Here is a 27,574-nt window from a genome sequence, read left to right as displayed (position 1 = left end):
TAGAATTCACATCGTTCGTTTTATTTCGGCAGTATTGCGCAATTATAAATTGTATAAACATATTTTAATGACTAAAATTCGATTGCAGAACCCACACATGTGGACTCGGTTACACATCATTTATATTAAATATTAAATAAATTTATAATTATCAATTAATTTACAATTATTCAATATCGTAAGTTCCTATGGGCACGGAGAGGCAATCGTGTCAATTAGTTGGTGATGACAAGGGGCAAGGAATGAGCCTAGAAGTTGAAGGCGATTGCCGGCTTTGGGTACGAGTATCCATCGCTCTTAGGCTCAGGAGCTGGAGGTGGCAGGTAACTGGTCGGAGCAGGCGGATGTGGGAATGGAATTGATGGCTTGGGATAATCGTATCCCTTTGGTTGAGGTGGACTGGTCGGAGCAGGTGGATGTGGGAATGGAATTGCAGGCTTAGGATAGTCATATCCACGTGTCGGCTGTACCGGTGGTAAGTATTTAGGTTGAGGTGGGCTGGTTGGTCTCACTGGAGGCAAGTATTTGGGCTGTGGTGGATTGGTTGGAGGTGGGAATGGTACGGCTGGCTTGGGATAATCATATCCTTGATGTTTGGGCTGTGGAGGAGGTAGATATTTGGGTTGGGGTGGGCTTGTGGGCTTAACAGGAGGCAAGTATTGAGGTTGTGGTTGGATCTTCGGTACAACTGGGGGTGGGTATGGGACTGATGGCTTTGGGTAATCATATCCTTTGGGCTTAGGTGGAATTGTTGGCTGTACGGGGGGTAAATATTTAGGCTGAGGTGGGCTTGTTGGCTTCACAGGAGGCAAGTATTGTGGCTGAGGTGGATTTGTTGGTTTCACAGGAGCTGGGAATGGTATTGCTGGCTTAGGGTAATCATATCCTTTAGGCTGTGCTGGGTTTGTAGGCTTTGGAGGAGGCAAGTACTGTGGTTGAGGTGAAATCTTCGGCGCAACCGGTGGTGGGAATGGTACAGAGGGCTTCGGATAATCATATCCCTTAGGCTGCGGTGGGTTGGTGGGAATAACAGGTGGTAGATACTTAGGTTGAGGTGGGCTTGTAGGCTTCACAGGTGGCAGGTATTGTGGCTGAGGTTGGATCTTCGGTACAATTGGAGGTGGGAATGGAACTGATGGCTTGGGATAATCATATCCTTTTGGCTGAGGAGGACTGGGTGGTAGATACTTAGGCTGAGGTGGACTTGTAGGCTTCACAGGCGGCAGATATTTGGGTTGAGGTGGGTTTGTTGGCTTTACAGGAGGTGGGAATGGAATGACAGGCTTCGGATAATCGTATCCACTTGGCCTAGGTTGTGGCGGTGGAGTTGGCTTCACAACTGGAGGCAAGGACGGTGCTGGGAATGGTATAGCTGGCTTGGGATAATCATAACCCTTGCTTGGCTGCACTGGGGGCAGATACTTCGGTTGAGCTGGAATGACCTGCTGCGGCGGCGGAATGTACTTCGGTTGCTGCGGTGGAAAAGGTACCGCTGGACGTGGATAGGAATATCCGGAGGTAGGAACTACCTTTGGCAATGGTGCACTTGTTGGCGGTGGAAAGGGTACAGCCGGCTTGGGGTAATCATATCCTCGACTTGGCGGTGGAGCAGGTGGGAATGGTACCGACGGGCGTGGATAGGAGTATCCATCCGAAAAGGGCACTTTCGGTTGGGGATAGTCATAACCCGGATGAACGTCATTGCTCAGATCCTAGAATGATTGAAAGCCAGTTAATGAATTGCAAAATTGATATTTATATAGACTCACCTGCAGATGTCTATCTCCTGAATATGGACTGTAGCCATGGACGGCCAGAGCGCCGAGAACGAGGCACAATAGTCGAAGTTGCTGCAATAAAAGAAATCAATAAAAAAAATCAGTTGATGATCATTAGTCAACCGTCAATCGACACACAGACAAAGGTCAATTTTTCGAGCTTGTACATTTGACAGCTGTCCGACAGCTTCACCACATATCAAAGTCGGTTTATGGACATCTAACAGTGTATTTAATCGTTAATCGGTAAAATCGCGTTAAAAAATTTCCGCATATAATTAAGGCCTGCAAATTTGGCAAACCCGCAGTGTTGTTGCCGTTTTTTTGTAATATTTGCCTCTGGTAAAAATTGCAAAGACATATTTATTTTAACCCTAATTTGTTTGTGACTTTTCAAATGGCAACTAATTGGGTCAATCCACTTGAAGGCACTTAACGCATTTCATATTCGTAAATGACTTTTGATTAATAAGTTAAAAAGCATTTAAGTGCAATTTTTGATGACTGCGGAATGCTGCCCCCTTCAATGACATGTTGTTCATTAATTATGAGCCTATTACGTCAAAGACAGGTGCCCGCATGCCAAAAGCAACCTCTCAACTTATTGGAACAACAAAAATAACTCAACAAATATAACCAAAGACTCTTTGCTACTGTCTCAGTTTAAGACTCAATGTCAGCGGCGCATTTGCAATTAACATATGATAGTTAAATCAGGTAAATGTTCTAAATATACACAAGTGTTAATGATCTTATGTAATTTGGAATTTTATGCTTTAAGATTGCCGAGACCAGTTCAAAAGAACTTTTTATTTGTCATATCGAAGTTGCTTTTACTAAGAAACTGTCGGATTTATATAAATTTGAAAGTCAGCAAATCGGTAAATTAAAAACAAATTTTATACAAGTTTCTGTCAACCTTGAGTCGGAGAAAACAATTTGTTGCCATTTAAATTAAACTAATTTTAATACCCTCTCGTCGAGTATTTAGTAAATACTATTACAGTTTTGTCACGATGTTTGTAAAACGTGTTATGAATCAAAATAGGTTTTTATAAGCTTATAAGGTAAGAGTATTTATGTTTCGGTTATAACTGTCGCATTCTTTTAATTGTATAGTTTCAATCTAAAGCATTAAGCTGATATATCTTCAAGTGGCAACAAACAAGTTTGGCGTTAGATTTTTCGCAAAGAACCCGGAATTTTATTACTCAAATTGAAGCACATTAAATGCTGGAATAGAAAAAATCATACGCCGCATTAAGTGAGCTCTCAAGAACCATAATAACCTACTGACAGGCTATCAAAAATGAAAAGCAACAACCGATGGTAGCGATTGAGAAACAAAGCGAAATCCCATCTAAATAAATTTAAATGTATAATAAAAATAGTCTCAGCCTCCCACGCGGCATGTAGACAAGGTAAGAAAACGAGAATTTTTGATTAATTGTAATAAAAAAAAATGCCACTCCACAACAAACTGGGGCCCAAGTCTGTCAGTCAGTCGAACTGCTTGTCAACTGTCAGTGCTAAAACTCAAACTCATCCGTTGAGTTCTTAGTTTAATCGTCTTTTCTAAAGTGCAGCTGCAAAGCAACAACAGTTGCTACCTTAGTTAAGTCATTTGGCCTGATCTCAGTTCACAGTTCTCTCAATTTATTATGGCTTTATGGTCAAACTAATTTTCCTTGCCGCATTTAGTGAAGAGCAAACAACAACTTTGTGATATGTTGGCCATTAACTCGTAGCCCAATTAAGTATAGTTTTTGGTTTTGTTGTTGCAAATATAAATTCTTCTTAATGTTTCTATATGGCTGTGACTCAGGTGTCATACAATAAATTCTCAACGTGCCGAGTAGAAGGCGTACCGCAAATGTTGCTGCTAATGATTTTTATTTAATTTACTGCATATGGAAATGTTCTCAAAAATCTAGTTTGTTTCTATATTTTTTTTTTGGCAACGACATATGATTTCAAGATAAGTTTTTGTCGAGATTTCCGTTTGCTTTAATTAAAATTCATTTTCGTATATATTGTTGTACAGTTCGTCCAACTTATTATGAAATTCTTAACAAATTGCAGAGTCATTTGAGGTGGCATAATTCTGTAATTTTGTCGAAACTGCACCCACAATTGGAGCGTGCGGAGAGAATCTGATTGTTAAATCACGACGAGTCATTTTTTACAACAATGCGTAATGGCGACAACAACAACAACCACAATTTTGAGCTTCGAGGCGCGTTAATTGTCACAATTGAGGCGTGTGAAATTCCCTACATAAAAAGGTTTTATGTCTCTGTGATGACGACCTTGAAGAAAATTTAGCTGTTGTTGCTCTGGTTGTTGTTGCTGTTGCTTTTGTTGTTGGTGTTGCTGTTATAGCTGGCATTAATTACAATTGCTCAACATGAGAAGTTTTGTTCTGGTGCGCGTTAATTCAGTCGAGCAGCCCATTTGAATGTGAAGTTCAGCGCATTGCGCATACGCAGCGTTGTCGGTGGTCAAAACAAATTGGTTGGCAAATCACTTGCCACATTTCATAGCACCCGCTGGAGGCCAAGAACACGTGCAGGCTACGCAGAGCGTGAAGACTGCTAAGTGGTTGTAAAGATGGAAGATGGAAGGGTGGAAGGGTGGGGGGAAACTGAGCGCATTTATGAGTGTTTCCGGTCAGTGGGTTTCGTATTGCTCATCCGATTTTGGAATCACTTAGCGAGTCAGCCATTAGACTAAGGGCTAGTCACTATTATTGTTGTTGTTGTTGGTGTTTAAGCCATCATCATCGTCAGTGGCAGCATCAAGTGTCTTTGCAACGCCCAATGGCAGTTGCGGCAGGTCGCGCTCTTTATTGTTGCCACCTGTTTTTTGTTGTTGTTGTTAATTTTTGTTTTCTGTTTTCAGTTTTCTGTTGTTTTATTTGTACTTGTACCGATTTTCTTCAATTGTAGCGCCATTTATGCAAATTTAGCATGCGAATACAAATTCGAATACAAATACGACTAGGAGTACTCTTAAGTTGTTTGTTTTTGCTGTCGCTTTTAGAAACTGTTTTTTTGTTTCTTCGTCTTCGGTTCGGTTGAGCAATTTTGTTTGACAGACAAATGCGATGCCGCACTCGAAATAGAAGTCGAATTCGAAGTTGAAGTCGAAGTTAAAGTCGTTGCAACTGCTGCAACTGCAACTGCAACTGCACCTCAAAAAAGTGTGAACCCTTTTGTTGTATTCTAGCATAGCTAAAATGCCTTAACTGATATTGTTATTAGTTGATTGTTCATTTTGCACTCACCATCTTCATTCTGGTGCCGTGATGCAATCCAAACGCAATCGAATTATATCGAAATATTCAGTTAAAATTAACACTTGCGTCAGCAGCTAAAAATATATTTTTATTTATATTATTTTTATATTAAAATGATCATTCAATATGTTCTATTTAACAAAATCACAATGACTGTCTGTTGTTCTGTTTATGGCAATTAGCTACCCACTTGTAAGCACACACACTGACAATAAAACGCTACAAAAACGCGCGCGATTCGCTAGCGACGACGACGCACGACAAGTTAAAATGCCGCCTGGCAGAGCAGACAGCAGACGAGATGCGAACTCGAGCAGAATTGAAGTTCAAATAACAAAAACTGCGCCGACGCACGGCTTATTTATAAGAGAGCTCCAAAAGCGACGCGACGCCGTCAACTTTGGTTCGGCCAGATTGCGACTACGACTTCCACTTCGACAGTGACTGTGACTGTGACTCGGACTGTGACTGTGACTGTGACTACGCATGTGCAGCAGGTTCTGGTGGCAATGGACTCAGTTGCCACAGCCGAATCATTGTTGCGTCTTCCTGCCTGTTGTCACCTGCTAATCGATTTACCTTAAAAAAAAATAAACATGCGTCTAATTGTGACATGAAATTCTCGTTTTCTGGCTACCGTTTGGCCTTGACTCTGCTGACTCGCTGACTTGAAAACACAAACCAGCCGACAACCGAGAACTGCCCAAAACATACTCGAAGCATTAACTATTTTTGGCTTTAGTTTTCTTTTTTTGCCAACAAGTTTCAAGTGTCGATTTGACCTTAGATTCAGACTCCACTTCAAATTGGATGTTCACTTACTGACCGCTCTTATAAATCATTGTGGGGTTTGTCTATCAATAAAAAGGCGCAATTGATTTTCGAGTTTCATCAATCATCAGTTCAGTTCAGATCAAATCAAAAACGAGCTAAAACTGAAACTGCACCCAATACTGAGTGCAAGGTAGTGTTATTAGGGTTCAGATTCTAGAAACCTTGTTCGTGACGCTTTTAATTGTTAATTAATGTTGTTGTTTCGTTCATTAATACCTTCACTGACAAATTATGCCCGTGTAATCGATCATTTAATGAATTGTGTGGTATTAAAATAAACCCTAGAAATAAACACCAAAAGCATAATCAAAGTTGAAACAAAAATGATGCTGGTAGTTCAGTGTTCGCAGCTCGTTAATAACTAGATATTCAATTATAATTATTAATAATAATTTGAACAACCGGAAGATACGCATAAATGAAACATCGATTTGTACAATTTGTACAACTCTCAAGTATTTCAACTTTCAAATGCGATTTTTGCCGCCATCAGCACAAAAACTTCAACTAAAAATCGACAATTTCCCAATCATAATAAAATCGCTAATAAAATACAAAAAAAGATATAAAAATAAAGCACATAATTATAATAATATACTAAATAGGAGGCACACGAGTTTAGATAATTTTGCTCTCCGTTCTATATAAAGATTTTGCCGAAAGCAGCTTAGCGTAGTCATTATTTAAAATAGGTTTAAATATTTATAGAAATAGAGAAATACTTATACGAAAATATAAGCATTTAATTGTACAATTTATGTGCCAACATTGGTTTGGCTAAGTGGACAGGTTCTCCGGTGGGATCATTACTGATTTGTATGCAATCCAAATAGCTTTGACATACACATAGTCACAGTCAGGATGTGCCAACTACTAGAACTAGTTAAGATGCTCAGCGACTACTTCATAAATAATAATATGTTCACTTGGCGATTTTTATGGATTTCAACACTTCGTACTGCAACTGCGACTCTGGCTGAGACTGTGACAATTTCGCCAGTGGCATACGAAATGTTTTCATCATTAAAACCGCAATGTAAACATTCAATACAAAACAAGCAACAAGTGAATCAGCCAAAATATGATTTTCTCCAACAGCAAATCCGTCAGCAGTTCATTAAACTTCGGTGATATTTGATATTTATATGTAAAGTTATACAATAAATAATATAAACAAATTAGCCAACAACCAAAGAAAGCTGACAGCAGAAGGCCGAAGAGCTTATACTCTAATTCCATGCCTCCACATTAAATGCATTAAATCAAAAAATATAATTGTTATATGTCGATTAAAGAAATTTTATTTACTTTTTTATTTTTCTTATCTTATCTTATTAAAGTTACAAACTGTCTGATGAAGTCGAATTGTCTTAACTTAATTGCCTCAATATGCAGAGCAAATATAAGAAAAACATGTTGTAAAAGCATGTAATAATATCTTATACGTATTAAATTATATCTGACAATAGGCATCAGAAATAATAAATTTGACAAATTTGATATAGATGTTTAATTTACAGCAACAGCTTGCAGCGATTTACTGAGGAGCATTGGGTTACACGTTATAAATTATTTGGTCATAAAAGCGGTCACAAAACCGGCAACAGTAACAAGTTTAACTTAATTACAGTCATCCTACACAACGGCAACAACAACAACTACAATACAACCCCAATGCTGTGAAAAAACGCACACAATTTTTGCACTTTTGATTGAAGGTCACATCGAGACATCAACTGAGACATCGACGTCGTCGTCGTCATCGTCATCGGTTTAACAATGAAATATTGTCTTAACTGCCAAGAGATGCGAATCTGATCCTGTTTCAGAGAAGGAAGTAAAATGAACTGAAACTGCTGCTGTAAGCGGATTCTCATTCTCTTTATCGTTCTGGTTCTGAAAGTAAAGCACTTTACATATATAGATGACCTTAAATGTACAGGATTTGAGATGAGACGTTCTGCCTTTCTAAAGGCAACCTTTTGTGGAAATGTTGTTGTTGCTGTTTCTACTTGAATCGCTTTTAGCGAGTTGGCCATAACTCATGGTTTGTGTTAAAATTAAACTTCCCGTCAACAATTTGGCGCAAATTATAATGAGTATTATGATTTAGACTACTATATATGTGAAAAGTGAGCAGTTGCCTTTTGTCTCTATCATTATTTACACCTATTGTAGTGTAGTGTATTTTGAAAAGTATTTCCTAGCTATGAGCTGATTATAAGGCTCACTGAACGCCACTAAGCGCTTTAATTAAAATTAATTCTTATGGTTTCACAAATCAAACAAATGCCGTAAATATTTATGAATATTTCAACGTGTTCATAAATCTTTTCGGCGGGGAAACTGAACGCACCCACAAGTGTATAACATCTAACTAAAGATAGATAAGTCTATATTTTTGGCTGTCTGGTGGATAGACAAGCAGAACCAAAATACATTCTTTAACGCAAATGTTGCAAATGTTGCGGAAGTTAAAAGCTAATTAAAGCGCTTGACTTTTGCTTGTGGTCGGTGGTAAAATTACGCTGAGAAGAAGAATTTTTAGACGAGTTTCTGGTCGGATGCATTTAGAGCTGGCTGGGCACAATTGATTGCCCTTGCTTTTGCCAACTCGAGCATGGGACACAGGTAATTAAGGTATGCGGGGTGCCACCACACACACACACACACACATACACTTACAGAAATGACCAGAACTAGCACCGAAAAATACGCCAAAAAATATAGCGTACACATACGAGAGCAAGAAGTATTTAAAGAGAGCACCCTGTGGTGCTGCTGCCATTCACACATGAAGATCGCATGAAAGATCAGCATGCAAGGTCAAAGACGAACATAAATGCCTTTGGCATGACCGAGAGACCAACCGCAGGTCTCGGCCAGCTAGCTAGCTTGATTCTCACTTGCGGCAACCACAAAAGTCGCCAAATTGCCGCAGCGAACGGAAAGCGAAACAAGTTATTGCGGCCAGTTCAATGGCCACATTTTGAGGGTCAGACAGAAACACACAGGATGAGGTTCAAGTGCGTATCCACATATCCACAAGTGTCCTTGGTGGCAAGCTGGCACCCCAGACACAAACCTGCAGTCGGTTGTTGTTGTTGCGCTACGTGAACCACATATCAATTAGGCAGTCAATCGAAAGACTTAAGACACAAACCTGTCGCAGCAGGAACTTTTCATGTAACGAAATGAAATGCGTCGCATTGCAACAGCTTTAAGCCGACTCAAAACTCTTAATGCTACTTGCATATAGATTGATTATTTATTTATGGTTGAATTATAGAAACTTCCCCAGAGGGCTGTCATTGATTGCATTCCAATTGCAACAGCATCCGCACAACGAGCACCAAGCACCACTCAAGGCGCACCACTAATGACGCGATTAGCGTCTAATTGAGTTATAAAATAGCCCACGCAATGCCTCAAAATAAAAGAAACAAAAAGAAATCAAATTACTGGTTCACTTTCAATTAAAGACAACGTGCAGACAACGTCCTCTAGGTCATGCACTTGAACTCGAGTCGCCGCACCAAAAGATACAATATCTATCTCTATCAAATATCAAATGCAAATTAAAATATACTCACATTCAGACTCGTATGACTTTACAGTTTTAATCTATTTCTGTTTGCTTTTTAATAATTTAAACAATTTGCTTGTCTGCTTTATTACATTGTTTTGCCCACGGTAAACTTATTTTCGATGGATTGTAGCCCTAGAGAGCCCATTGATCTCTGCAGAGAAAAATATTCATAATTCAGGCAAGTCATGATCTTCAAATATTTGGGGCATTTACTCGTGAACAGAAAGTGCAAGGCATACCAATCTAATTGTTATGATTATTATTTATTGCTAAGTGGCATATTTAATTAATTAAAGCCATTTAAACAGTATACTGACTCTTCAATTTCGGAAAAATTTAAATAAGCACTTGCGAAATTAATTTTTGGCGAACATAAATGATGAGAAAATCTCAAATTCAGCCACGCTTCAACAACAAAAGAAATAACAGATAATAAAAAAAGGCAAAACGTGAGCGCCACACATCAAATGATGATCTAACAGCCAATAATTTAACACCATTGTCTGCAAAATATGAATACAAAGCGAACAAAAAGCGAATACGCACGTAAACGTTCTTGATAATGACATTTATAAAGCAAACAAATCGCCAAAAAGGTCAATAGCAAAGTATATACGATTCTTGGCTTGGTTTATCTCTCGATGATTATATGCTTTGTCTGCAAGGTTTTTAGTTGGAATGATGTATCAATCATCCATCATTAGTCAGAAGATATTGGTTGCTAATTTATGCAAAGTATTTTGTCAGCACTGGCAGTCAAATCAAACGGTTATTGTCGCTCTATAAACTTAATCTGGCTGCAGCACTTCCGTGACCTTTGCTGCAGTACAGACTGACTGACCAAGTGATTGTTTGTTTTGTGACTTGAGACCAAATGTCAGATGAATTAAACCTTACACAATTTGGAGTTTCGCTTGAATACTTTTATTTGTATACATAGCTCATAAAACACGCATACGCCCAGTGTAACAACGAGCTGCCTCTGATCGTTTGTCGTGACAAAGTGTTAGCTATGGAAATTCGTAATCATGTGTAGCGAATTTGTACAGGAATTCTTCTGATTTATTTCATTTCGCCCGCTATACTAATTTATGCATTCAATTTGTTTAATAGTCAGTTAATTAACGCAAGTTGAGTTAAAGCAAATATTTTCCAAACTTATTTGAATTTCAAATGTTCTTTGATTTATTTTTACATTTTTCTTTATTGTTTTGCATATCGTTTATTTCGGCAGTATATTTCAACGGTTCACTAAGCTTCTATGACGACTAACACTAATTATATAATACGTTTAAGTGTATGGGTGATTCGGGGCAGCTTCTATAGAGCATTTCATTAGCCTTAATGACGTACTAAGGTGAACAGTTGGATATTTTCTGAAGTCGTCAAATTGAAATGCTTAGCACTATAAATTATGATAGAAATGTTTTTTGTTTTCAATTTTTTTTTTTTGTGATTTTGTTGCTTAATTAAAGCAATTATCCTTGCGCAATTAAATTGAAGCTAGAGTGCGAGCTACGATAGCGTCACGTTGCATAGACTTTGGTCAAGAACGCTGCCTGCCAAGAACTATTAAGTTAGAAGTGATGTGAGCTGGCAATTGCCACATTAGAAGTAGTGTCCGTAGTGTCCATGATGATGATGGTGTCCATAGTAGCCACCATAGTAGGGATAGCCTGGAGTAGAGCACAGTATTAACAGGCATTAAATGAAGATTTTTCACCATTAACTCACCCAACTCACCGAGACCATAGTAACTGCCACTGTAGTGGGGCCAGTAACCACCATAACCACCGCCATAATAGCCTCCTAGGTAGGGTGACGAGTAGTATCCATAGCCAATGGAAGCAGCTCCTTGTAGATCCTTCTCTTCAGCCTCAACGCCTGCCTCCAAGTCGGCAGTGGGTTCCTCCTGTGGGCGTGGCGCCGCCTCCGTTTCACTTAGCAGCAGGCAGAACAAGGCACAGGCCAGCAGCAGGATGACTGAGCGCATGTTGAACATTTTCGATAGGTTGATTAATTTGTTATTTTTGGTGGTGCAAATGCCACTTGAACAGTACAACTGAACTGACTGACGCTGGAGCTGTGTAGCATGTTTATATAATGGCTGTGATTCTTGCAACGTCGCCATCAAAGCGCAGCGACAAAACAATTGTCTACAAAATTTGCTTACAACAAAATTCCCCCCAATTGGGTGACTCCAAGTAAAGACTGCGTGTGCTGCTCTAACAATACACCACCTGCCGCTGCAACACCGCCCAACCACCCAACCCTCCCACCACCCACCACCCACGACTGATTATCAATGAAGCGTTGCTCATGGCAACTTGTTCGTGTACCTTGGGCCTCGAGGGGGCTTCTATTTCTTGCATGACCGATTACTAATTACATGTCTCTGTGTCTTGGCCTGTTGTTTGTTTCTTTTCGTTTTTTCCTCTCTTTTGGTCAGTGGGGTCAATGTCGCAATGGGCAACCAATATAATTCCTTATAGACTTTAATCATTTAATTTTAATTTATTCCACTTAATTACAGCCATCAGAATACATTTTGAAACTTAAACCTCTCGACGGGAAAAAGGTTCAAAAGCCTTCTGGACAACTGTCGTAGTCGATGAGAAAGTTGTAGGGATTACATAATGAGAACAACGAGAACACGTTCTGGGGAGCAACCGAGAATTTTTTGATAAAAACTTTAATTTATGGATTCCAGTCCACCAACACACAAAGTAAAAAAATTCAAAAATACGAGCTCTATAAATTAGACTTTTTCGCCAAAGTGGCTAAACAACATTCTAAAACAATAAAAATAAAACTACATTTAACTATAAAATGTTCCCCAAGATGAATGTGGAAATGAGAACGCTTCCATTTCGAGTTAACAAAATGTAACAGTCAAAGAATATAACATGAGCTAAATAAACAAAACATCCCATAAAAAAACAAGATAAAAATGCAAAAATTTGATTAAAAGCATTTTCAAATTACGTTCTACTAGGTTAATTGAGTTAAATGAATATAACTGTTGCCAAATATGTCGATTAGACGCTGCGAAAGTCGTAAAATTTGTATACATATGTAAACTATGTCAAACAACATTATAGTCAAGGCTCTTTATAAGGAACTTGTTAACAATCTAATAATAAGAAGATATTTAAGAAATTCGGATTAAACTTGTCATAAATCTAAATTCGATATAGCTTATGAATTTTCACTAGGATATTTTATTTTAATTTTGTAAATTCCAATTATTTCATAAACATTTCAATCTACATTTTTTTACTTGGCTAAATCTTAAAGATTCTCTACTTCACCACGCTGGTGATGTAAATCTCTAGAATCTCTCACTGGGTAACAAGGTCAGAACACGTTCTCGTCTTTCCCTTTCTATAGCCTCATTATCCACATGCTGCTAATTGTTGACGGCTTTGCAGTTCGTGTTTGTGCTTGTCGCGTTTGGGTTTCTCATCAAATCTTTATGTTGAGCGGGGTCAGGGTTCAAGACAATGGGTTTCGGCACTTTCAGAGAACATGGCTGGGGTTGCAGCTACCCAAGCTAATTGCCAGTTTGCTTATCTAAATTGCCGCTTTAACCAAGAACAAGCTGTGAGTCAGGCGTTGTAATTAGCCAAATGAAATGCTTGGCTGCCCCGAAAGAATCTAAAGACTCATTTAGAGACTCCCCGACAAGGGAAAGGGGCCCGTTTATAAAGTTCTTATTAGATGTGATATATGGAAATTAGTCAGCTTCTTTCTTTTGTTGGGGATTTACTTTTATTATTGCGCTTTCAACTTATGCTAACTTACAGCTAGATAAATAAATAATAGCTTGATATTGGCTTGGATTATCTACTCCAGATTCGGAGTCAAGACAGGAGTTTTGGCATCGGGCATGTCGGGAAAACGATGGAAAAGTGCTGCCGTTGGCTTCGTTTCGCTGTCCAAGCGCGTCTCATAGATTTTGCCCTCATTATTGATTAAATACCAGCTGGGCGAAGGTGTAACACGTGCAAATTCCTCCTGATTGAGAGCCGTTAGAGGCGCCACAGTGGGCAATCTTTTGGAGATTTCATCCAGCTCACGTAGGTAGACATTCAATATTCGATAGTCGGTGTTGTTTGCCACCTGCTCAGGTGCAACGAACTGCGGTGCCAGAGTCAGATCATGATCATGCTCCTGCCACAAATTACGTATATTCGACATCACATCCGCGTAGAGCACGGTATCATCGCTGCGTGGGGAAGGGGGAAGCGGTAGGTGCTGCTGCTGCTGCTGCTGCTGCTGATTGCGGTTATTTGGTGATTTACGTGAATTTACCAGACGACTGGCCAACGGAGTTGCGGAAGTAGTTGTTGTGGAAGTTGCTGTTGTGAGTCTGGCATTAGTTGTTGTTGTTGCTGCTGTTGTTGTTGTTGTTGTAGTGCTGCTTGCCTCATGACGGAAGTTGCGCCCCCTCACAGCTGTCTTTTTCGACCCCTGCAACTTGAACAGCCGCTGGCGACGTCGTCGACTGTCGCAGTTGGTTGCGTTTCCACCGACTTGTCGCTCGGACGTGAGCGGCGACGTTTTGGGTGCCAATTCATTTTGTTCCAGCTCATCGGGCAGATATCGCGTGGCATTCTCCAGCAGCTCACCAAGATGTGCCACCAGCTTGAGTCCCTGTGCCACATCGTAACGGTGGTCGTTAGGCTCCGCCTTCCTCTTCACCCGCTTGCTGCGCTTGTGATCCTGTGTCAAGGCTGCTCGCAGTCGCTGCTGCTGTCCACTTTGATAGAGCTGCTGCTCCAGAGATTTCTGTGCAATCAGCGTGTGCGTCTGTCGTTGTATGTGACGTTGCCGCACAAGTGGCGCCTTCTGCCTTTGGCGCTGCAACAGACGCTCCGTTTTGCGCACCGAGGCAAGAATTTCCATGGGCAACTGCAGATTATTCGCGAGCTGCGGTGCAAACTGTGTCTCCTGCGTCAAGAGATCGCCATTGGAGCTGGGCAGCTTGGGTCTGGGCTGTGGCATTGGGGCACGATTTGTGCTCAACTTGCGTGGTTGCTCCCAAACGACAGGTTGTGGTGCACGCGAATGTGGCTGTGATTGTGGCTGTGGCTGCCTTTGACGCAGTCGCTTGAGCTGCTGGAAATGCGCTGGTGGCTCTATGATGCGTATCACATCGCCAGCATCGTCGTCCACATAACCCGGTCGCACATCCTGCAGATGAGCAGGCACACGCTTTTCTGGCTGCTTGGGCTCCGGTCGCGAGATGCGATAAACTGCAGCTGGTGGTTTGCTGGTGCTGGTGGTGCTGCTGGTGGTTGTTGATCGACTCGTTGTACTTCTAGATTTATGCTCAATCCTTATGGACACACCATGTTGCAGCAACAAAAGACATATGAAGCTGAGCAAGCAGCTCCTTTGTGGTGCCATTGAACAGACTTTGCACTTGCACTTTTACTCTCACTTTCAAGGCCAATGGAACCGTTCGACTTTTCACTTTCGCGTGCGGTTAGAGTTGCTATTTGACTTGGCGACAACAACATCGACGGTTGCTCTACAACTGCGCTGAAACGTTGGTATCATTGCGCCTTTATAAAATTTGCACAGCGTTTTTCCAATTTTCCAGTTTGATTGGGCTTTTGGCCATTTTCTTTATTGTCTCATTTCTCCTACTCCAGCCATGACGCAGTATCTTTCGATTCGCATGCAGTCGCCTCGAGCAGAGTTAAAGTCTTTCGTCGTCGTCGTCGTCGTCATCATCATCGTCATCCTCTTCGTCGGCGTCTTCGTGCGGCAGCAATGAAAGCGAAACTGGCAAATGCAACTGCAACTGCAACTGCAGTGACGTTGCAAGTTGCAACAATTGTTGAATTCAATGTTATAACCGGTCAAAGACGCTACCAAAGCCGCAGCGTCGCTAGCTCTGGGTAATCTCCATAGCACGAGCCCGTTTCGCTTTAGAAACCCACTTTGCATACGAGTCTGCGTACACCTCTCTCGAGTTTGGCACATTTCAGCAAAAACTATACTTTTGTGCAGCTTTCAGAGGCAACTGCAAACCCGTTTGAAATTAATTTTTTCATTAATGCATCGATTTATGTATTTATTTTTATTTCGTCTTTTAAGCTCACATCTCATTAGTAGGCAGCTGCCTTTACTGTCAGACTTTTGCATGACCCTCAACTTGAACTTAATAAAATATAGAGAGAAAGCCCATTTCATGTTTAATATGGCTATAAAGATTATTTATGCTGTACGCCTATTGAATTAAATCATGTTCAATTTAAATACAATTAACAGACGCGCATTAAATCTGATTTTAAGCGCGCGCCTAAAAGATGCAACGAATTTTTACAGCTGGTTACAACAGCATCGAATGAAACGATGGAAATGAAACAGAGCTATTGTGGTTTACTTTGGTAATAAGATTCAACTAAAATCAAAGCTTTAAAAATATCTTTTGCATACTAAAATAACAATTTAATAATTACTTTTCTAACGAAAATTATGCATTTAACAGATGACTTCACCTTACCAGAAAATAAATAAATCATTAAATATTATTTATTAATAACATTAATTATTGCTTTAAATAAAACAACTGTTGTTTATTTTAATTAAATAAATTATTTTTATTACTAAAACTCTAGCGAGAACTGCCCATTAAACAACCCCAAATGTGTTGCTTTCTTTTTCTACACACTACAAGTAAATAAATAAATAAATAAATAAGTAATCAATTAGATGCTGTTAAACATTAAGTTAGCTGCGTTTAGGCAATTACGTCATTCAGTTGCAATAACTAGAGAATTATAGGATTTTAGTTCCTAGCAGCTAGGACGGCAAAACAGGAAGTCGGCATAAACTATAAACTAAAGCATCAGAAGAGACCACAACGAAAACAACAATTGACGCTGTTAATACGAAATGAGCGACATTGTTATGAGGGGAGGGAATTTGAGATGGAGATTGGAATCGAAGGTGGTTACATGCGACTTATTGTTAGTGATCCACAACCAGCGGCTGCCAGGCATTGTCATTGGCAAAGCCATAGCTTGCAGCACCACCAATACCACCACCAGCAACACCACCACCACCAGCAGCACCACCAGCTCCACCAGCACCAAAGCCAATTCTACGCTCGTGTGGAGTTGGTATCGCATGTTGGTAGACGCCCATGCCCACAGCAGCTGCTGGTGTCCTATGTGGATAACGTTGCTCCACCAGCCGTGACTCCTCCTCCACCACGTAGTCGTTGTCGGTGTCGGTGTCGGTGTCGTGTGTGGCTTGTGTTGAAGTCACCGCAGCTGCTGCCTCGGCGCGTCTGTTCTTCTCAAAGAAATCAATGATGGGATGATAGCTGTAGTTGATGCGTCGAGTTCCATTCCCATTCCCATTCCCAATCCCGTTGCCATTGCCATTTCCGTAGATGCTGTTCACATGTGACGGTTGTGGAAATGCCGTCGACTGTTGTTGTTGCTTCTGCTGATAGAATGTGGTCGGTAGAGGCGTCGCTGCGCTGGCGGGGATCGTTGGGGCAGCGGCAACGGTCGTCGTCGTGATGGGCGCATAGTACCTAGGTCTCGACTTGCCGCCTGTGTAGTATCGTGTATGTTGACCCTGGCCGACGGCAATGTTAGATGACGCAATTGTGCCGGATGGAACAGCTGCTTCTTGGTGGGCATGGGTGGCAGCACTGATACTGACGCCGATTGTGGCTGCACCTGCGGCGGTTCCTGTTCGGGCTGGTAGGCTGCTGCTGCTGCTGCTGGTGGCGGCTGTGGTCTGTGGTTGGGATATGGGTATGCGTACTCGAGCTGTTGCTGATGTTGCTCCTCCAATTGTTGCTGCTGCTGCTGCTGCTGCGCCTGCTGCTGTGTGGGTGGTTGAGGTATAAATACGCTTGCGCTTGAGAGACACGCGCTGTTGAGGCTGTTCCCCAGCCAGCGGTGGGCCAAATACGTTTACCTCTTGTTCGGCCTGTGTCTCACTCGGCGATAGATCCAAAGCGACATCCACACGTGGCTCATTCTGCTGCGGCCGCCGGCGGCTCAACTGGCTGTAATACTTTTTCGAGCTGGAGCTGGAACTGTACGTGGGACTGCTGCTGCTCTTGTGGCTCTTATAGCCACCAAACTGTTCCTCATCATCGGGCGGACTCAGATATGGGCCAACACTGGAAGGTGCTGGCAACTTGGAACGCACCTTCTTGCTGCCCAAATAGCTCAACTCGTTGGTATCGCGACTGTTGTAGGGGGAATAACTTGAGCCCAGCTCATCCTCATCACTCTCATCATTGTAGTCGAGATCCTCTTCATTAATTGTGCTATAGCCATTGCTGTTGCCATTTTCCACCTTATAGCTACCCGGTGAATAGTCCTTGGACTGTATGGAGGCAAGTGGTGGAAATTGCTGGCGATAACCATCTACCTGGCAGGAACAGCAAGTGGGCACCTTGAAGATATCCACATGCAGTCCACGCACCTTGTCCCAACTGAGCAAGCGATGATAGTTGTACACCTGAGCGCAATGCGAGCGATAAGTTTGAGCCAGATATGAGCAGCTATCGCCAGGATTGCTAAAAAAAATAGAAGAAAGCGGAATAAGAAACAAATAGAAACACTTTACTGTATAAAAAGATAAACACCCAAACCAAACTATTACGTAAAGTGATGCTTTTGTAGCATGAATTATAGCTGTCACTTGCTACGTAGTAATAATATTAATTAACTGAAAAAAAATGTTCAACTTTTTTCTGCACTTTGAAAGACATTATTAATTATCATAAAATTGCCTGTAAAGAAAGACAAATTAGTTATGAAAAAATAGCTCAACAGTTTCATCAACCTAACAGTTAATATTCCAGTATCTGTGTATCGAAACCAAGTCCAACTTGGCGGATGATTAATAACTTTACTAATAACCCACTGAACTAAAAAAAAGACTATTGAAAACACGTTGGGAAATTAAAAAAAAAAAAAATAAAAATAAACACAATTATTAAAAAACAATTATACTCTGAACTAAAAATAGAAAATGTCTACTAAATTAACATGTAAAGAAAGAAACTACAACAAGTTGAAGTTGTAGGAAAAATGTCAATAATGAAAAAAAATTTAATTTTCAAATTATGATGCAGAATTAAAATATCAGCCAAATAATAATAGATTTGATTTGCCGTAAAGAAAAAGGTTAAGTTTTGACAAAGTTATGAAAATTTGAAGTTTTGGAGATAGTGACAAGGGGAACGTATGCAAAAAATGGACAAAGGTGACTGAAAAATTCAATTTTCCAATTTTGATGCAGAATCAAATAAGAGGCAAAATAATGAAAAAATTGACATTCCGCATGGAAATCGGTTGAAAATTGACCAAGCTATGACAGTTTGAAGTTTTCGAAAGAGTGTCAAGGGGTTGGTATGGAAAAAATGGACAGTAATGGAAAAAAAATGAATTTTCTAATTTTGATGCACATTCAAAATAGAGGCAAAATAATGGAAAATTGACATTCCGCATGGAAATCGGTTGAAAATTGACAAGTTATGACAGTTTGAAGTTTTCGAAAGAGTGTCAAGGGGCTGGTATGGAAAAAATGGACAGTAATGGAAAAAAAATTAATTTTCTAATTTTGATGCACATTCAAAAAAGAGGCAAAATAATGAAAAAATTGACATTCCGCATGGAAATCGGTTGAAAATTGACCAAGTTATGACAGTTTGAAGTTTTCGAAAGAGTGTCAAGGGGTTGGTATGGAAAAAATGGACAGTAATGAAAAAAAAATGAATTTTCTAATTTTGATGCAGGTTCAAAATAGAGGCAAAATAATGGAAAAATTGACATTCCGCATGGAAATCGGTTGAAAATTGACCAAGCTATGACAGTTTGAAGTTTTCGAAAGAGTGTCAAGGGGTTGGTATGGAAAATATGGACAGTAATGGAAAAAAAATGAATTTTCTAATTTTGATGCACATTCAAAATAGAGGCAAAATAATGAAAAAATTGACATTCCGCATGGAAATCGGTTGAAAATTGACCAAGTTATGACAGTTTGAAGTTTTCGAAAGAGTGTCAAGGGGCTGGTATGGAAAAAATGGACAGTAATGGAAAAAAAATTAATTTTCTAATTTTGATGCACATTCAAAAAAGAGGCAAAATAATGAAAAAATTGACATTCCGCATGGAAATCGGTTGAAAATTGACCAAGTTATGACAGTTTGAAGTTTTCGAAAGAGTGTCAAGGGGTTGGTATGGAAAAAATGGACAGTAATGGAAAAAAAATGAATTTTCTAATTTTGATGCACATTCAAAATAGAGGCAAAATAATGAAAAAATTGACATTCCGCATGGAAATCGGTTGAAAATTTACCAAGTTATGACAGTTTGAAGTTTTCGAAAGAGTGTCAAGGGTTGGTATGGAAAAATGGACAGTAATGGAAAAAATTAATTTTCTAATTTTGATGCACATTCAAAAAAGAGGCAAAATAATGAAAAAATTGACATTCCGCATGGAAATCGGTTGAAAATTGACCAAGTTATGACAGTTTGAAGTTTTCGAAAGAGTGTCAAGGGGTTGGTATGGAAAAAATGGACAGTAATGAAAAAAAAATGAATTTTCTAATTTTGATGCAGATTCAAAATAGAGGCAAAATAATGAAAAAATTGACATTCCGCATGGAAATCGGTTAAGAATTGACCAAGTTATGACAGTTTGAAGTTTTCGAAAAAGTGTCAAGGGGTTGGATATGGGTAAGGAAAAAATGGACAGTAAGGGAAAAAAAATGAATTTTCTAATTTTGATGCAGATTCAAAATAGAGGCAAAATAATGGAAAAATTGACATTCCGGATGGAAATCGGATGATTTTTAACAAAGTTATGACAGTTTGATGTTTTATCAGCCCCGCTGTACTCACCTGCATTTCTCCAGACGTAATGTTTGAGTATGCTGACCCGTATTCACAATGTATTTCCATTCTCCAGAGGCGGCTTTGGCCTTTTGTGGCCGAGCATAACGCACCACACTTTGGCACATTCCCCCCGCGCTGCCTTCATCCTCGCGACTAAAAGAAATGTTCGAAAGATTAGCACAGTTTAACTTCAATAAGTAATACTTACCGCTTTTTGTTGACAATGTAATCATCGAATTCGTCAAACTCGAGATTGTTGTTGGGCTTGTCGTAGAATTCGGCCAAAAGGGCGCTCATTGCATTCTTGTGCCTTCGAATGCTGCCCATGATCTGCTCGCTGTGATGAGTTGAAAGTGGAGGGAAAGTGAAGAGTGTTTAACTAGTGGCTGGTGGAAAGAGGATTAGTAGAACCACCGTAACCACTAAATATATATGTGCAATTAAGAATTGTGGACGTGAAGTAAATTACATTTTTATTTAAACTAATATCTCACTAGGATTACAACTAAACTAAGGAGTAAATCAACTAGAAGGTACAACCGGGGGGAACCCTGAGCAACCGTGGAGCCAACCCAAAAGCCAGCTAACTAACTAAGTGGATCTTACAGCGGATAATCATCGGTGCGAATGCACATGTTGTTGGTAAACCGCTCGCATTTCTTATGCGAAACCACTACAGGATTGTGGGAACTGGCCGAGGTCTTGGGTCTGCCTCGACTGTGCAACGAACTCTGGACACGCTTTCGCTTGATGGGAGGCATCTTTTGACCGTATCGCTTGTTGCTGTTGAGGCGGTAACGTGGACCGGCAATCAGCTCCTCTGGACTGGGCAGTGGCTCCTCTGCACTGCTGTTGCCATTGTTCACCTGATAATTGCGCTCATCGGCGGTGATCAGTGGAAGCTCTGTGCCATTAAGACCGGCAAAGGCGAGATCCTCGATTTCCTCATAGGATAGAGTAGAGCTGGGAATTGTTTCGGAGGTTGTCTGACTGCTAGCGGGTTCTGTAACTGCACCACTGGGCTGCTGAAACGCCGTTGTATTCAGTTTAATTGTACGTCCGGCGGCACCACCCAACAGCTGTTGTTCCGTGACGGAAATGGGCACAGAGCGCGTCAGCTTATGCACAAATTCATTGGCTGAACGACGCACTCGCTGGCCATGGGTGGAGCTGGAGTTGGAGCTGCTACTGGGACTGGGAGTGGGAGTGACTGTTGTGGGTGTGGCCGCCTGCAGTGCCTCATTGATCATCTGTGGATCCAGCAGCTCCGATTGCATTTCATCAAAGAAATCCTCTAGGGAAGCAGCAGCTTCCTCTGGCTTAGCGCTCACATCAATTGTGCCCACGCTGTCATCCTGTTCCGACTCTTCCACAGTCAGCACATCCTTGCGCTTCTGCAGCGGAGTGTGTCTCAAGGCAGCAGCTGCCAAATCGCTGCCCAGTTGAATGTACTTGCGGGCGGAACTCTTTACAAGATTGGCCAAGTCATAGACAATGGGCAGCAGCAGTTTCTTGTCATCGCCAAACATCATGCGTACCTGGCAAGTAAAGAAAAACCAATAAAAGTAATTGGCATACTCTTGATTCGTACAACTCACCTGCTCCAGTCTGAGCTCGTGACCCTGCTTGGCATTCATTTGTGCGGAAATCAGAGCTGAGAGTGCTAGACGCTGCTGAGAGGAAAGCACACGCAGTATGGGCATCACTTCGGCGAATTTCTGGCGCAGCACACGATCTGTTAGAGCCTTGGCCAAGGCTGTGCGTAGCACTTTCTCACGCCAGTCAAAGGGCGGCAGTTGCTTCTCCGGCTCCGGTTCATCCAGATCGACACTAAAGTCCAGCATATTATCCTCGAGTTTCTTATCCGACTGCTGCACCTGCCGCTCATCCTCCAGCTGCCAATCATCAAATGCCGAGTCTGTATCTTTGGCGTCGGCAAAATCAAAGTCCAGCAGCTCATCCTCGCTGGCATTGGTCAAATCTAAATATAGCACACAATAGAGCAACGCCCAGAAGAGGCAACCAAATGCGCGGCCAGCTTTCATTTTCGTTTTCGGAGGTGACGCTGCAAGCAAACGAAAGTTGATGGAAAATGGGCGGTCAGATTGCAGTTATTATAACGCAATTAAATTCCACAAAAAACAAAAAAACAAAAATAATAATAAAAGATTAAAACAATAATAATAGCCACAGCAATAATATAAATTAAGAAAACAACAAACAAAACAACACATACACCATTTGTTGTTATGCGTCGCACGCTTTCGACAGCGCGCATTCTAAACGAAAGACTTAGGCAGCGAACTTTTGCTTTCATTGCCTTAGATTTGAATTTTTGTCGTTCGCCTTTCCACCGAAAGTGAAAAAGCCATTAACAATTGTAATAAAGTCGTAAGCAGCTCAACCACCGCATCGCCACTTCAACTCCGTGTCAGCGTCATAGCCATAATCATAATCAAGTCATGGTTGTGGCTATTACCGCAGCTCCTGCAACAGCAACAGCAACAGCTACAACTGCAACTTTGGCTTTGGCTTTTAGGTAATCGCCATTGCCATTGCCATTGCCATTGTGGCTATCGTCGTCTTCTCGCATGCTCAACAAGGCGTGAAGCACCAAATAACTCATAAGTGTCGTTGTTAGTGTTAGTTAGCTTGTTGTTGTTGCTGCCACAGTTGCTGATACCTGTCTGTTAGTTGATGCAGTGAGCAGTCATGAATCAGACAACCTGTGTAAGCTTTGATCTATGCATCAAAACAGACAAAGATAACAATGTTGTTACACTATGCTACAGTTAATTTGGGCACTTTAATGTTAGCGTAAAACTTTTCAACATGTTTTTGATGTCTTAGTTGACTTTTTTACAGTTGAACCTCACAATGGTTAACTCTAATAAGTATGAAGTTGACTATTTATATTCGTTTTAAATAAATTATTGATACACAAAATTGTTAACTTAATTATTTTTACCTTTTAAATATATAAAATTTATTAATATCTTTACTCATTAAATTTTAATTATGTGTAATATTGTCAAGAAATAACTACAAATTCGTACAGTAAAGATTTTCTATTTGAATTTGTATATTTAGATCTGTAAATTTATTAAGTTTAAGAAGTGACTTTGAAGCATAGTGCAACATATTGCTTATTGCATGTTGAGGTTAATAAACTTTAGCTACTGTTTGTGATTTCCTGACTGCTAAGCCAGACTTGCACATGCCCTTGGTTGAACTCATCTGCAATGATTCCTTGCCACACAACACAATGGCGCCCCCATGGAATGCATTCGAAAGTGCCGCATCAATGAATAGATGTCTAAGGCCTGGGAGCCAGAGCTGACAAATTTAAATGCTAACAACAGGCATGCAGGCAGCTCCTTAAGGCATTGCCTGCAGACAGTCTACAGCTGCGGCAATCGTGTTGCATCTGCAGACGCTGCTGACCTTTGGCGCAGTTGAAAAGTGAAAACTTAGCGACGTTTGCTTTATCTATCGACTGGTTGACAGTTTAGAAAAGGCAACAAGCGACATTAATGCTGCCAGGAGCTTATTGCCAAAACAAGTCACAAGGCCAGCAAAACAACAAAAATAAATAAACAAAAATAAAAAACGATTCGTAAATAAAAACTTATAGCACATCTTCAGCTGGCAGCCGGGACGCCCCCAGCCGCCAAGTAGCTGAGATTTGTGAGCATCGTTTTGGCTATTCGTGCGCATCTTTGCGCCAAAGTCTTTAATTTATTTTGCACACCTGTGCAGAAGGTAATGGAATTGGCTATGTCTAATGGCCAAGAGAAAGACAACATCGCTCCTGGTTTTGTGTGTGTGTGGATTGCCTTGTTTTTTGCATATGACACTGAGAAAGTGATGATGCTATACATAAATCAAATTAAGCCAATAAGGCACAACAATTCCCAACGAAGATTTTGGTTCCCAGGCGTGTGGGCGCCCCTATAAGTAAAAGTGAATACTCGTGAGTATTCAAATCGCTGAAATGATAGAGTTGTTGCAGCTGCTAATGCAACTGTTGTTGCAGATGCAGATGCCGAATGCAATTTCACTGCAAATTCTTTGGCAAGCTTTAATTAGCTTATAATTCGCGTGCGTTGCCATTGAAACGGGGCCAGTCAAAAACACAGCAAGCCGTAACAACAACAACAACAACAACAAAAACCACTAGAGTAGCAATAAAAAGTAGGAAATTCAAGCGCAGCATTGAGAGAAACAACCGCAGCAAGAAAGTCGCCGAGAGTCCTCTAAGCAGAGACCAAGCAGTTGCAACAACAACAACAACTAACCGACTAACCTAGTAAGCGCAGAACCCGCAGAGCGACCTAGACAACTTAAGATCGGAGATCGATTGGAGCTGTCACTCCATTAGAAGCACTCAAATATTGACGACGCGTGCTGACAAATTCAATTTGCCGGCCCTAAACGAAAGACTTAGGCAACGAACTTGACACTTTATACGAACAAAAACAACAAAAACACTTGGCAAAACGACAACAACAACAACAACAAAAACAACACGCACGCATGCATACCTTAACAAGCTGACACAATTTCCTCGGGCGTAAAGAATTAACAACAACAAAAAACATATATAAAAAAAAAAGAATTCAAATTTTGGTGCGTCGCTGTCATTGTTGTTGTTGTTTTTATTTCTTTTAGAAAGTTGTTTCCATTTCACATATTTGGCTAACAAAAAGGCAAGAAACAAATAAAAACGAAGCATTTTAAGATTCCATTTTCGATTTTCGTCTTATGATTAATTTATTAAATGAGGCTGCCAAGAAATCACCTCGTTTACTTTGTAGCTCTATCTCCAGTATCTGCAGCTTCGTATCTGTATCTTTATGTTTAAGCTCTGCTTTGGCCCGTTTATTTCCTGTTCGCACGTTAAGAGAACTAAAGCTGTTTCACTTCACTTAAAGCGGCTAATTTTCACTTTTTATGTCTGCCACTACGTTTATCTTCTATAACTACTTCTGCCGCTTCTCTTGATTTTGTTTAAACGCAAATTTTCACAGATTTCACACGCGTCTTAATTTGCATCTTATGCTAGGAAATTTTCTATAGCTAACACACACACATGCACATTTCTCGCTGTCAGCGAGAGGCCGATACTGACCTATAGAGAGTAGAGCAAATCTTAAGTCTTTAGTAACGTGCTTCAGCTGCCGCTATCACGTCTTAACGCTTTCAACACTCGCCGCAGACTGTTTGCTGTAACTGCTGACAGAGCTGCCGCTGCCTCTGCTTTAGTTTCTGCCACTGCCACTGCCACGGCGACTGTTGGCGTCGCTGCGGGCTGGTTCTGCTGCGGCTTCTGTTGCTGCTTCTTCTTCTGCTTCTGCCTTGCAATTTGGCGTTGCTACGTGTTTTTTTTTGCATTCAATTGCCAATTTTTTAATTGCCTTTCTTTTGCAGCGCGCGTTCAGTGAACCGTTAAAATTCAATTAGCTAAATAGCTCGCACGTAATGCGGAAGTTTAAGTTGGCCGCTTCACGCTTATTCACGCCTCATTACAAAGTTCGTGTCTTAAGTCTTTTGTTTTGGGGCTGTGGGTCAGGAAGCATAAAAAGCATTCCCTCTAACGGAAGCATGATAAACAGCTATTTATTGGTCATGCTTGCCACCGAGACTTGCCAACCTGTTGAAATGCCCAATCAACTGTCCAGGGGTCAAGCCTAGAGGGCGCCACAGTGTAAATCAATTTGAGCAGGCTGCCAGGCAAGCAGGCAGGCAGCACTTTCGTTTTACAACAAAAACAGCCCTCGGCAAGTGACTTAAGCTGCACTTTAATCACCTCCGACTCCGACTCCGACAATAACTACGTCAAGTTAACTTGCTGATTGAACTGCAGCAGCTCCTCACCGCGGTTATTGCTCTATTAATGGTCATTTTGGGGGCAGTTTAGCTGGCAGGGAAAGGAGGTTTTTGTCGTTTCGCTTTTATGCGCTTTACTGTTATTTCTTCATCATTTGGGAGGGGAAAAATTAAACACTGTTAAGTATTTTAATGTAGTTTTGGTTTTTAGTTTATGCCTCAGGCCCTGCCGCACTTTCAATTGCCATTTGAAACAGTTTTCTTCACACTTTCTTGGTAACCACAGTGCGAAAACAGACTGCATTTTTATTTTCACGCAATGCGTTTTCATCTGCTTAGGCCTGTCTACGCACATTAAATTTATGTCCATTAACCATATTACCGCATCGTTGGCGATTCAGTTTATTGCCGAGTCATCAATCAGCAATATCATATGAGCAAAACTTTTCCGCTGTTTTCCCATCTTCACAGGCCATAAAAAACCCCCACAATAAGTTTGGCTAATTTGCAAATTGCTTGTACTTATGTTGTTGTTGATGTCAGTTGTCAGTTGTCATTGTTGTTGTGGTTATTGCTCCTTAACCGTGCACTGTCGAAATTTTCATTAGTTGTCTGATTGATGGCCTAACTACTCATGTGTCATAATGAGGAAAACGCGTTATTCGTCTGCAAGTGAACTTTAACTGTGATTAACTAAAACTCAACTCATTAATATGCAGCATGAAATGCAAAGCGATTGCCACTAACTGTTAATTATGCACAAAGACAAGTTTTGTATGCTGTCTCTGAACTTTATTTTAACTTAGCTTTAAAATTGAAAATAATGTGAAATGCCTTCCGGTTTTATATCATTTATCAAGGTAATAAAAATACACATTTATTTAAAGCCGTTATAATATTTTTCTTTGGAGTGCACACACGTATATATATTTATCTAATTTGAATTAATCAATAAAACTTAAGTACATAAGATTAATTACTTGTTATGAATTAAATTTTAAATTAATTCATTGTTAACGGCTTTTTAAATTGTGACCCGCTCCGAGAGTTCAGCTCCGAGCGGAACTTGTTAAAGTGGCCAGATGAGTAGAACATGTTACCAACTTTGTTAAACCTAAGTGGCAACCTTATAATTGGGCAAGCAACGCTGCCAGCTCGTTAAAAAAAGATTTGTGAATACTTCGTTCAAATTTAACTGTTAAAAATTTGAAAATTTATTAAATTTCCGTAAAATGAATTAAAAGATACAGATGTACTCTATTAAAATAGGGTATAGAACTTTTAGCTAACATATTTTGACTTTTATCAAATTCACGCCCTCAGTTATGACTTTCATTAAATAAAAAACAAATCGTTTGGT

General features: G+C 40.5%; 5 protein-coding genes across 7 annotated transcripts; all 5 read right to left on the bottom strand.

Moving 5' to 3' along the window:
- On the bottom strand, nucleotides 1–5,341 carry LOC117787479 (proline-rich extensin-like protein EPR1). Of its 2 annotated transcripts, XM_034626020.1 has the most exons (4): nucleotides 5,267–5,341; nucleotides 5,065–5,150; nucleotides 1,770–1,850; nucleotides 1–1,712 (listed from the first exon to the last, which is right to left on the bottom strand). In XM_034626020.1, exons 2-4 carry the CDS (start codon nucleotides 5,071–5,073, stop codon nucleotides 249–251), a joined length of 1,554 nt encoding a protein of 517 aa, XP_034481911.1. In that variant the 5' UTR covers nucleotides 5,074–5,150; nucleotides 5,267–5,341; the 3' UTR covers nucleotides 1–248. The 2 variants fall into 2 exon arrangements, with proteins under 2 accessions (XP_034481911.1, XP_034481912.1); XM_034626021.1 differs by lacking the exon at nucleotides 5,267–5,341 and having other exon boundaries at nucleotides 5,065–5,156.
- A 5,238-nt stretch (nucleotides 5,342–10,579) lies between these two features.
- On the bottom strand, nucleotides 10,580–11,503 carry LOC117788314 (pupal cuticle protein Edg-91). Of its 2 annotated transcripts, none has more exons than XM_034627045.1 (2): nucleotides 11,234–11,503; nucleotides 10,580–11,175 (listed from the first exon to the last, which is right to left on the bottom strand). In XM_034627045.1, exons 1-2 carry the CDS (start codon nucleotides 11,499–11,501, stop codon nucleotides 11,108–11,110), a joined length of 336 nt encoding a protein of 111 aa, XP_034482936.1. In that variant the 5' UTR covers nucleotides 11,502–11,503; the 3' UTR covers nucleotides 10,580–11,107. The 2 variants fall into 2 exon arrangements, with proteins under 2 accessions (XP_034482936.1, XP_034482937.1); XM_034627046.1 differs by having other exon boundaries at nucleotides 11,243–11,503.
- Nucleotides 11,504–13,326: 1,823 nt separating this feature from the next.
- On the bottom strand, nucleotides 13,327–14,911 carry LOC117786954 (ATP-dependent RNA helicase ddx46). Its single transcript, XM_034625384.1, has one exon. The coding sequence runs from the start codon at nucleotides 14,909–14,911 to the stop codon at nucleotides 13,346–13,348; it is 1,566 nt and encodes a 521-aa protein (XP_034481275.1). The 3' UTR covers nucleotides 13,327–13,345.
- Nucleotides 14,912–16,144: 1,233 nt separating this feature from the next.
- LOC117786947 (neurotrophin 1-like) lies at nucleotides 16,145–20,712 on the bottom strand. The gene is made up of 4 exons (XM_034625377.1): nucleotides 20,594–20,712; nucleotides 20,392–20,538; nucleotides 17,383–18,059; nucleotides 16,145–17,205 (listed from the first exon to the last, which is right to left on the bottom strand). Exons 1-4 carry the CDS (start codon nucleotides 20,710–20,712, stop codon nucleotides 16,484–16,486), a joined length of 1,665 nt encoding a protein of 554 aa, XP_034481268.1. The 3' UTR covers nucleotides 16,145–16,483.
- A 129-nt stretch (nucleotides 20,713–20,841) lies between these two features.
- On the bottom strand, nucleotides 20,842–22,430 carry LOC117787688 (neurotrophin 1). The gene is made up of 2 exons (XM_034626280.1): nucleotides 21,984–22,430; nucleotides 20,842–21,923 (listed from the first exon to the last, which is right to left on the bottom strand). The coding sequence occupies exons 1-2, from the start codon at nucleotides 22,428–22,430 to the stop codon at nucleotides 20,988–20,990; spliced, it is 1,383 nt and encodes a 460-aa protein (XP_034482171.1). The 3' UTR covers nucleotides 20,842–20,987.
- Nucleotides 22,431–27,574: the final 5,144 nt, after the last annotated feature.

Source organism: Drosophila innubila (assembly GCF_004354385.1).
Source record: "Drosophila innubila isolate TH190305 chromosome 3L unlocalized genomic scaffold, UK_Dinn_1.0 0_D_3L, whole genome shotgun sequence".
Lineage (NCBI taxonomy): Eukaryota > Metazoa > Arthropoda > Insecta > Diptera > Drosophilidae > Drosophila > Drosophila innubila.
The sequence above is the reverse complement of the archived record's forward strand: the minus strand, read 5'-3'. Positions and strand labels throughout refer to the sequence as shown.

Coding starts and splice junctions, on each gene's coding strand:
- LOC117787479 (XM_034626020.1), bottom strand. Junction 1,713..1,769: donor CAGGAGATAGACATCTGCAG/GTGAGTCTATAT, acceptor CAATCATTCTAG/GATCTGAGCAATGACGTTCA.
- LOC117788314 (XM_034627045.1), bottom strand. CDS start 11,501: ATGTTCAACATGCGCTCAGTCATCCTGCTGCTGGCCTGTGCCTTGTTC. Junction 11,176..11,233: donor CTATGGTCTCGGTGAGTTGG/GTGAGTTAATGG, acceptor GCTCTACTCCAG/GCTATCCCTACTATGGTGGC.
- LOC117786954 (XM_034625384.1), bottom strand. CDS start 14,911: ATGGCACCACAAAGGAGCTGCTTGCTCAGCTTCATATGTCTTTTGTTG.
- LOC117786947 (XM_034625377.1), bottom strand. CDS start 20,712: ATGGGCAGCATTCGAAGGCACAAGAATGCAATGAGCGCCCTTTTGGCC. Junction 20,539..20,593: donor TACATTGTCAACAAAAAGCG/GTAAGTATTACT, acceptor CATTTCTTTTAG/TCGCGAGGATGAAGGCAGCG. Junction 18,060..20,391: donor TTACGTCTGGAGAAATGCAG/GTGAGTACAGCG, acceptor TATTTTTTTTAG/CAATCCTGGCGATAGCTGCT.
- LOC117787688 (XM_034626280.1), bottom strand. CDS start 22,430: ATGAAAGCTGGCCGCGCATTTGGTTGCCTCTTCTGGGCGTTGCTCTAT. Junction 21,924..21,983: donor ACGAGCTCAGACTGGAGCAG/GTGAGTTGTACG, acceptor TTTACTTGCCAG/GTACGCATGATGTTTGGCGA.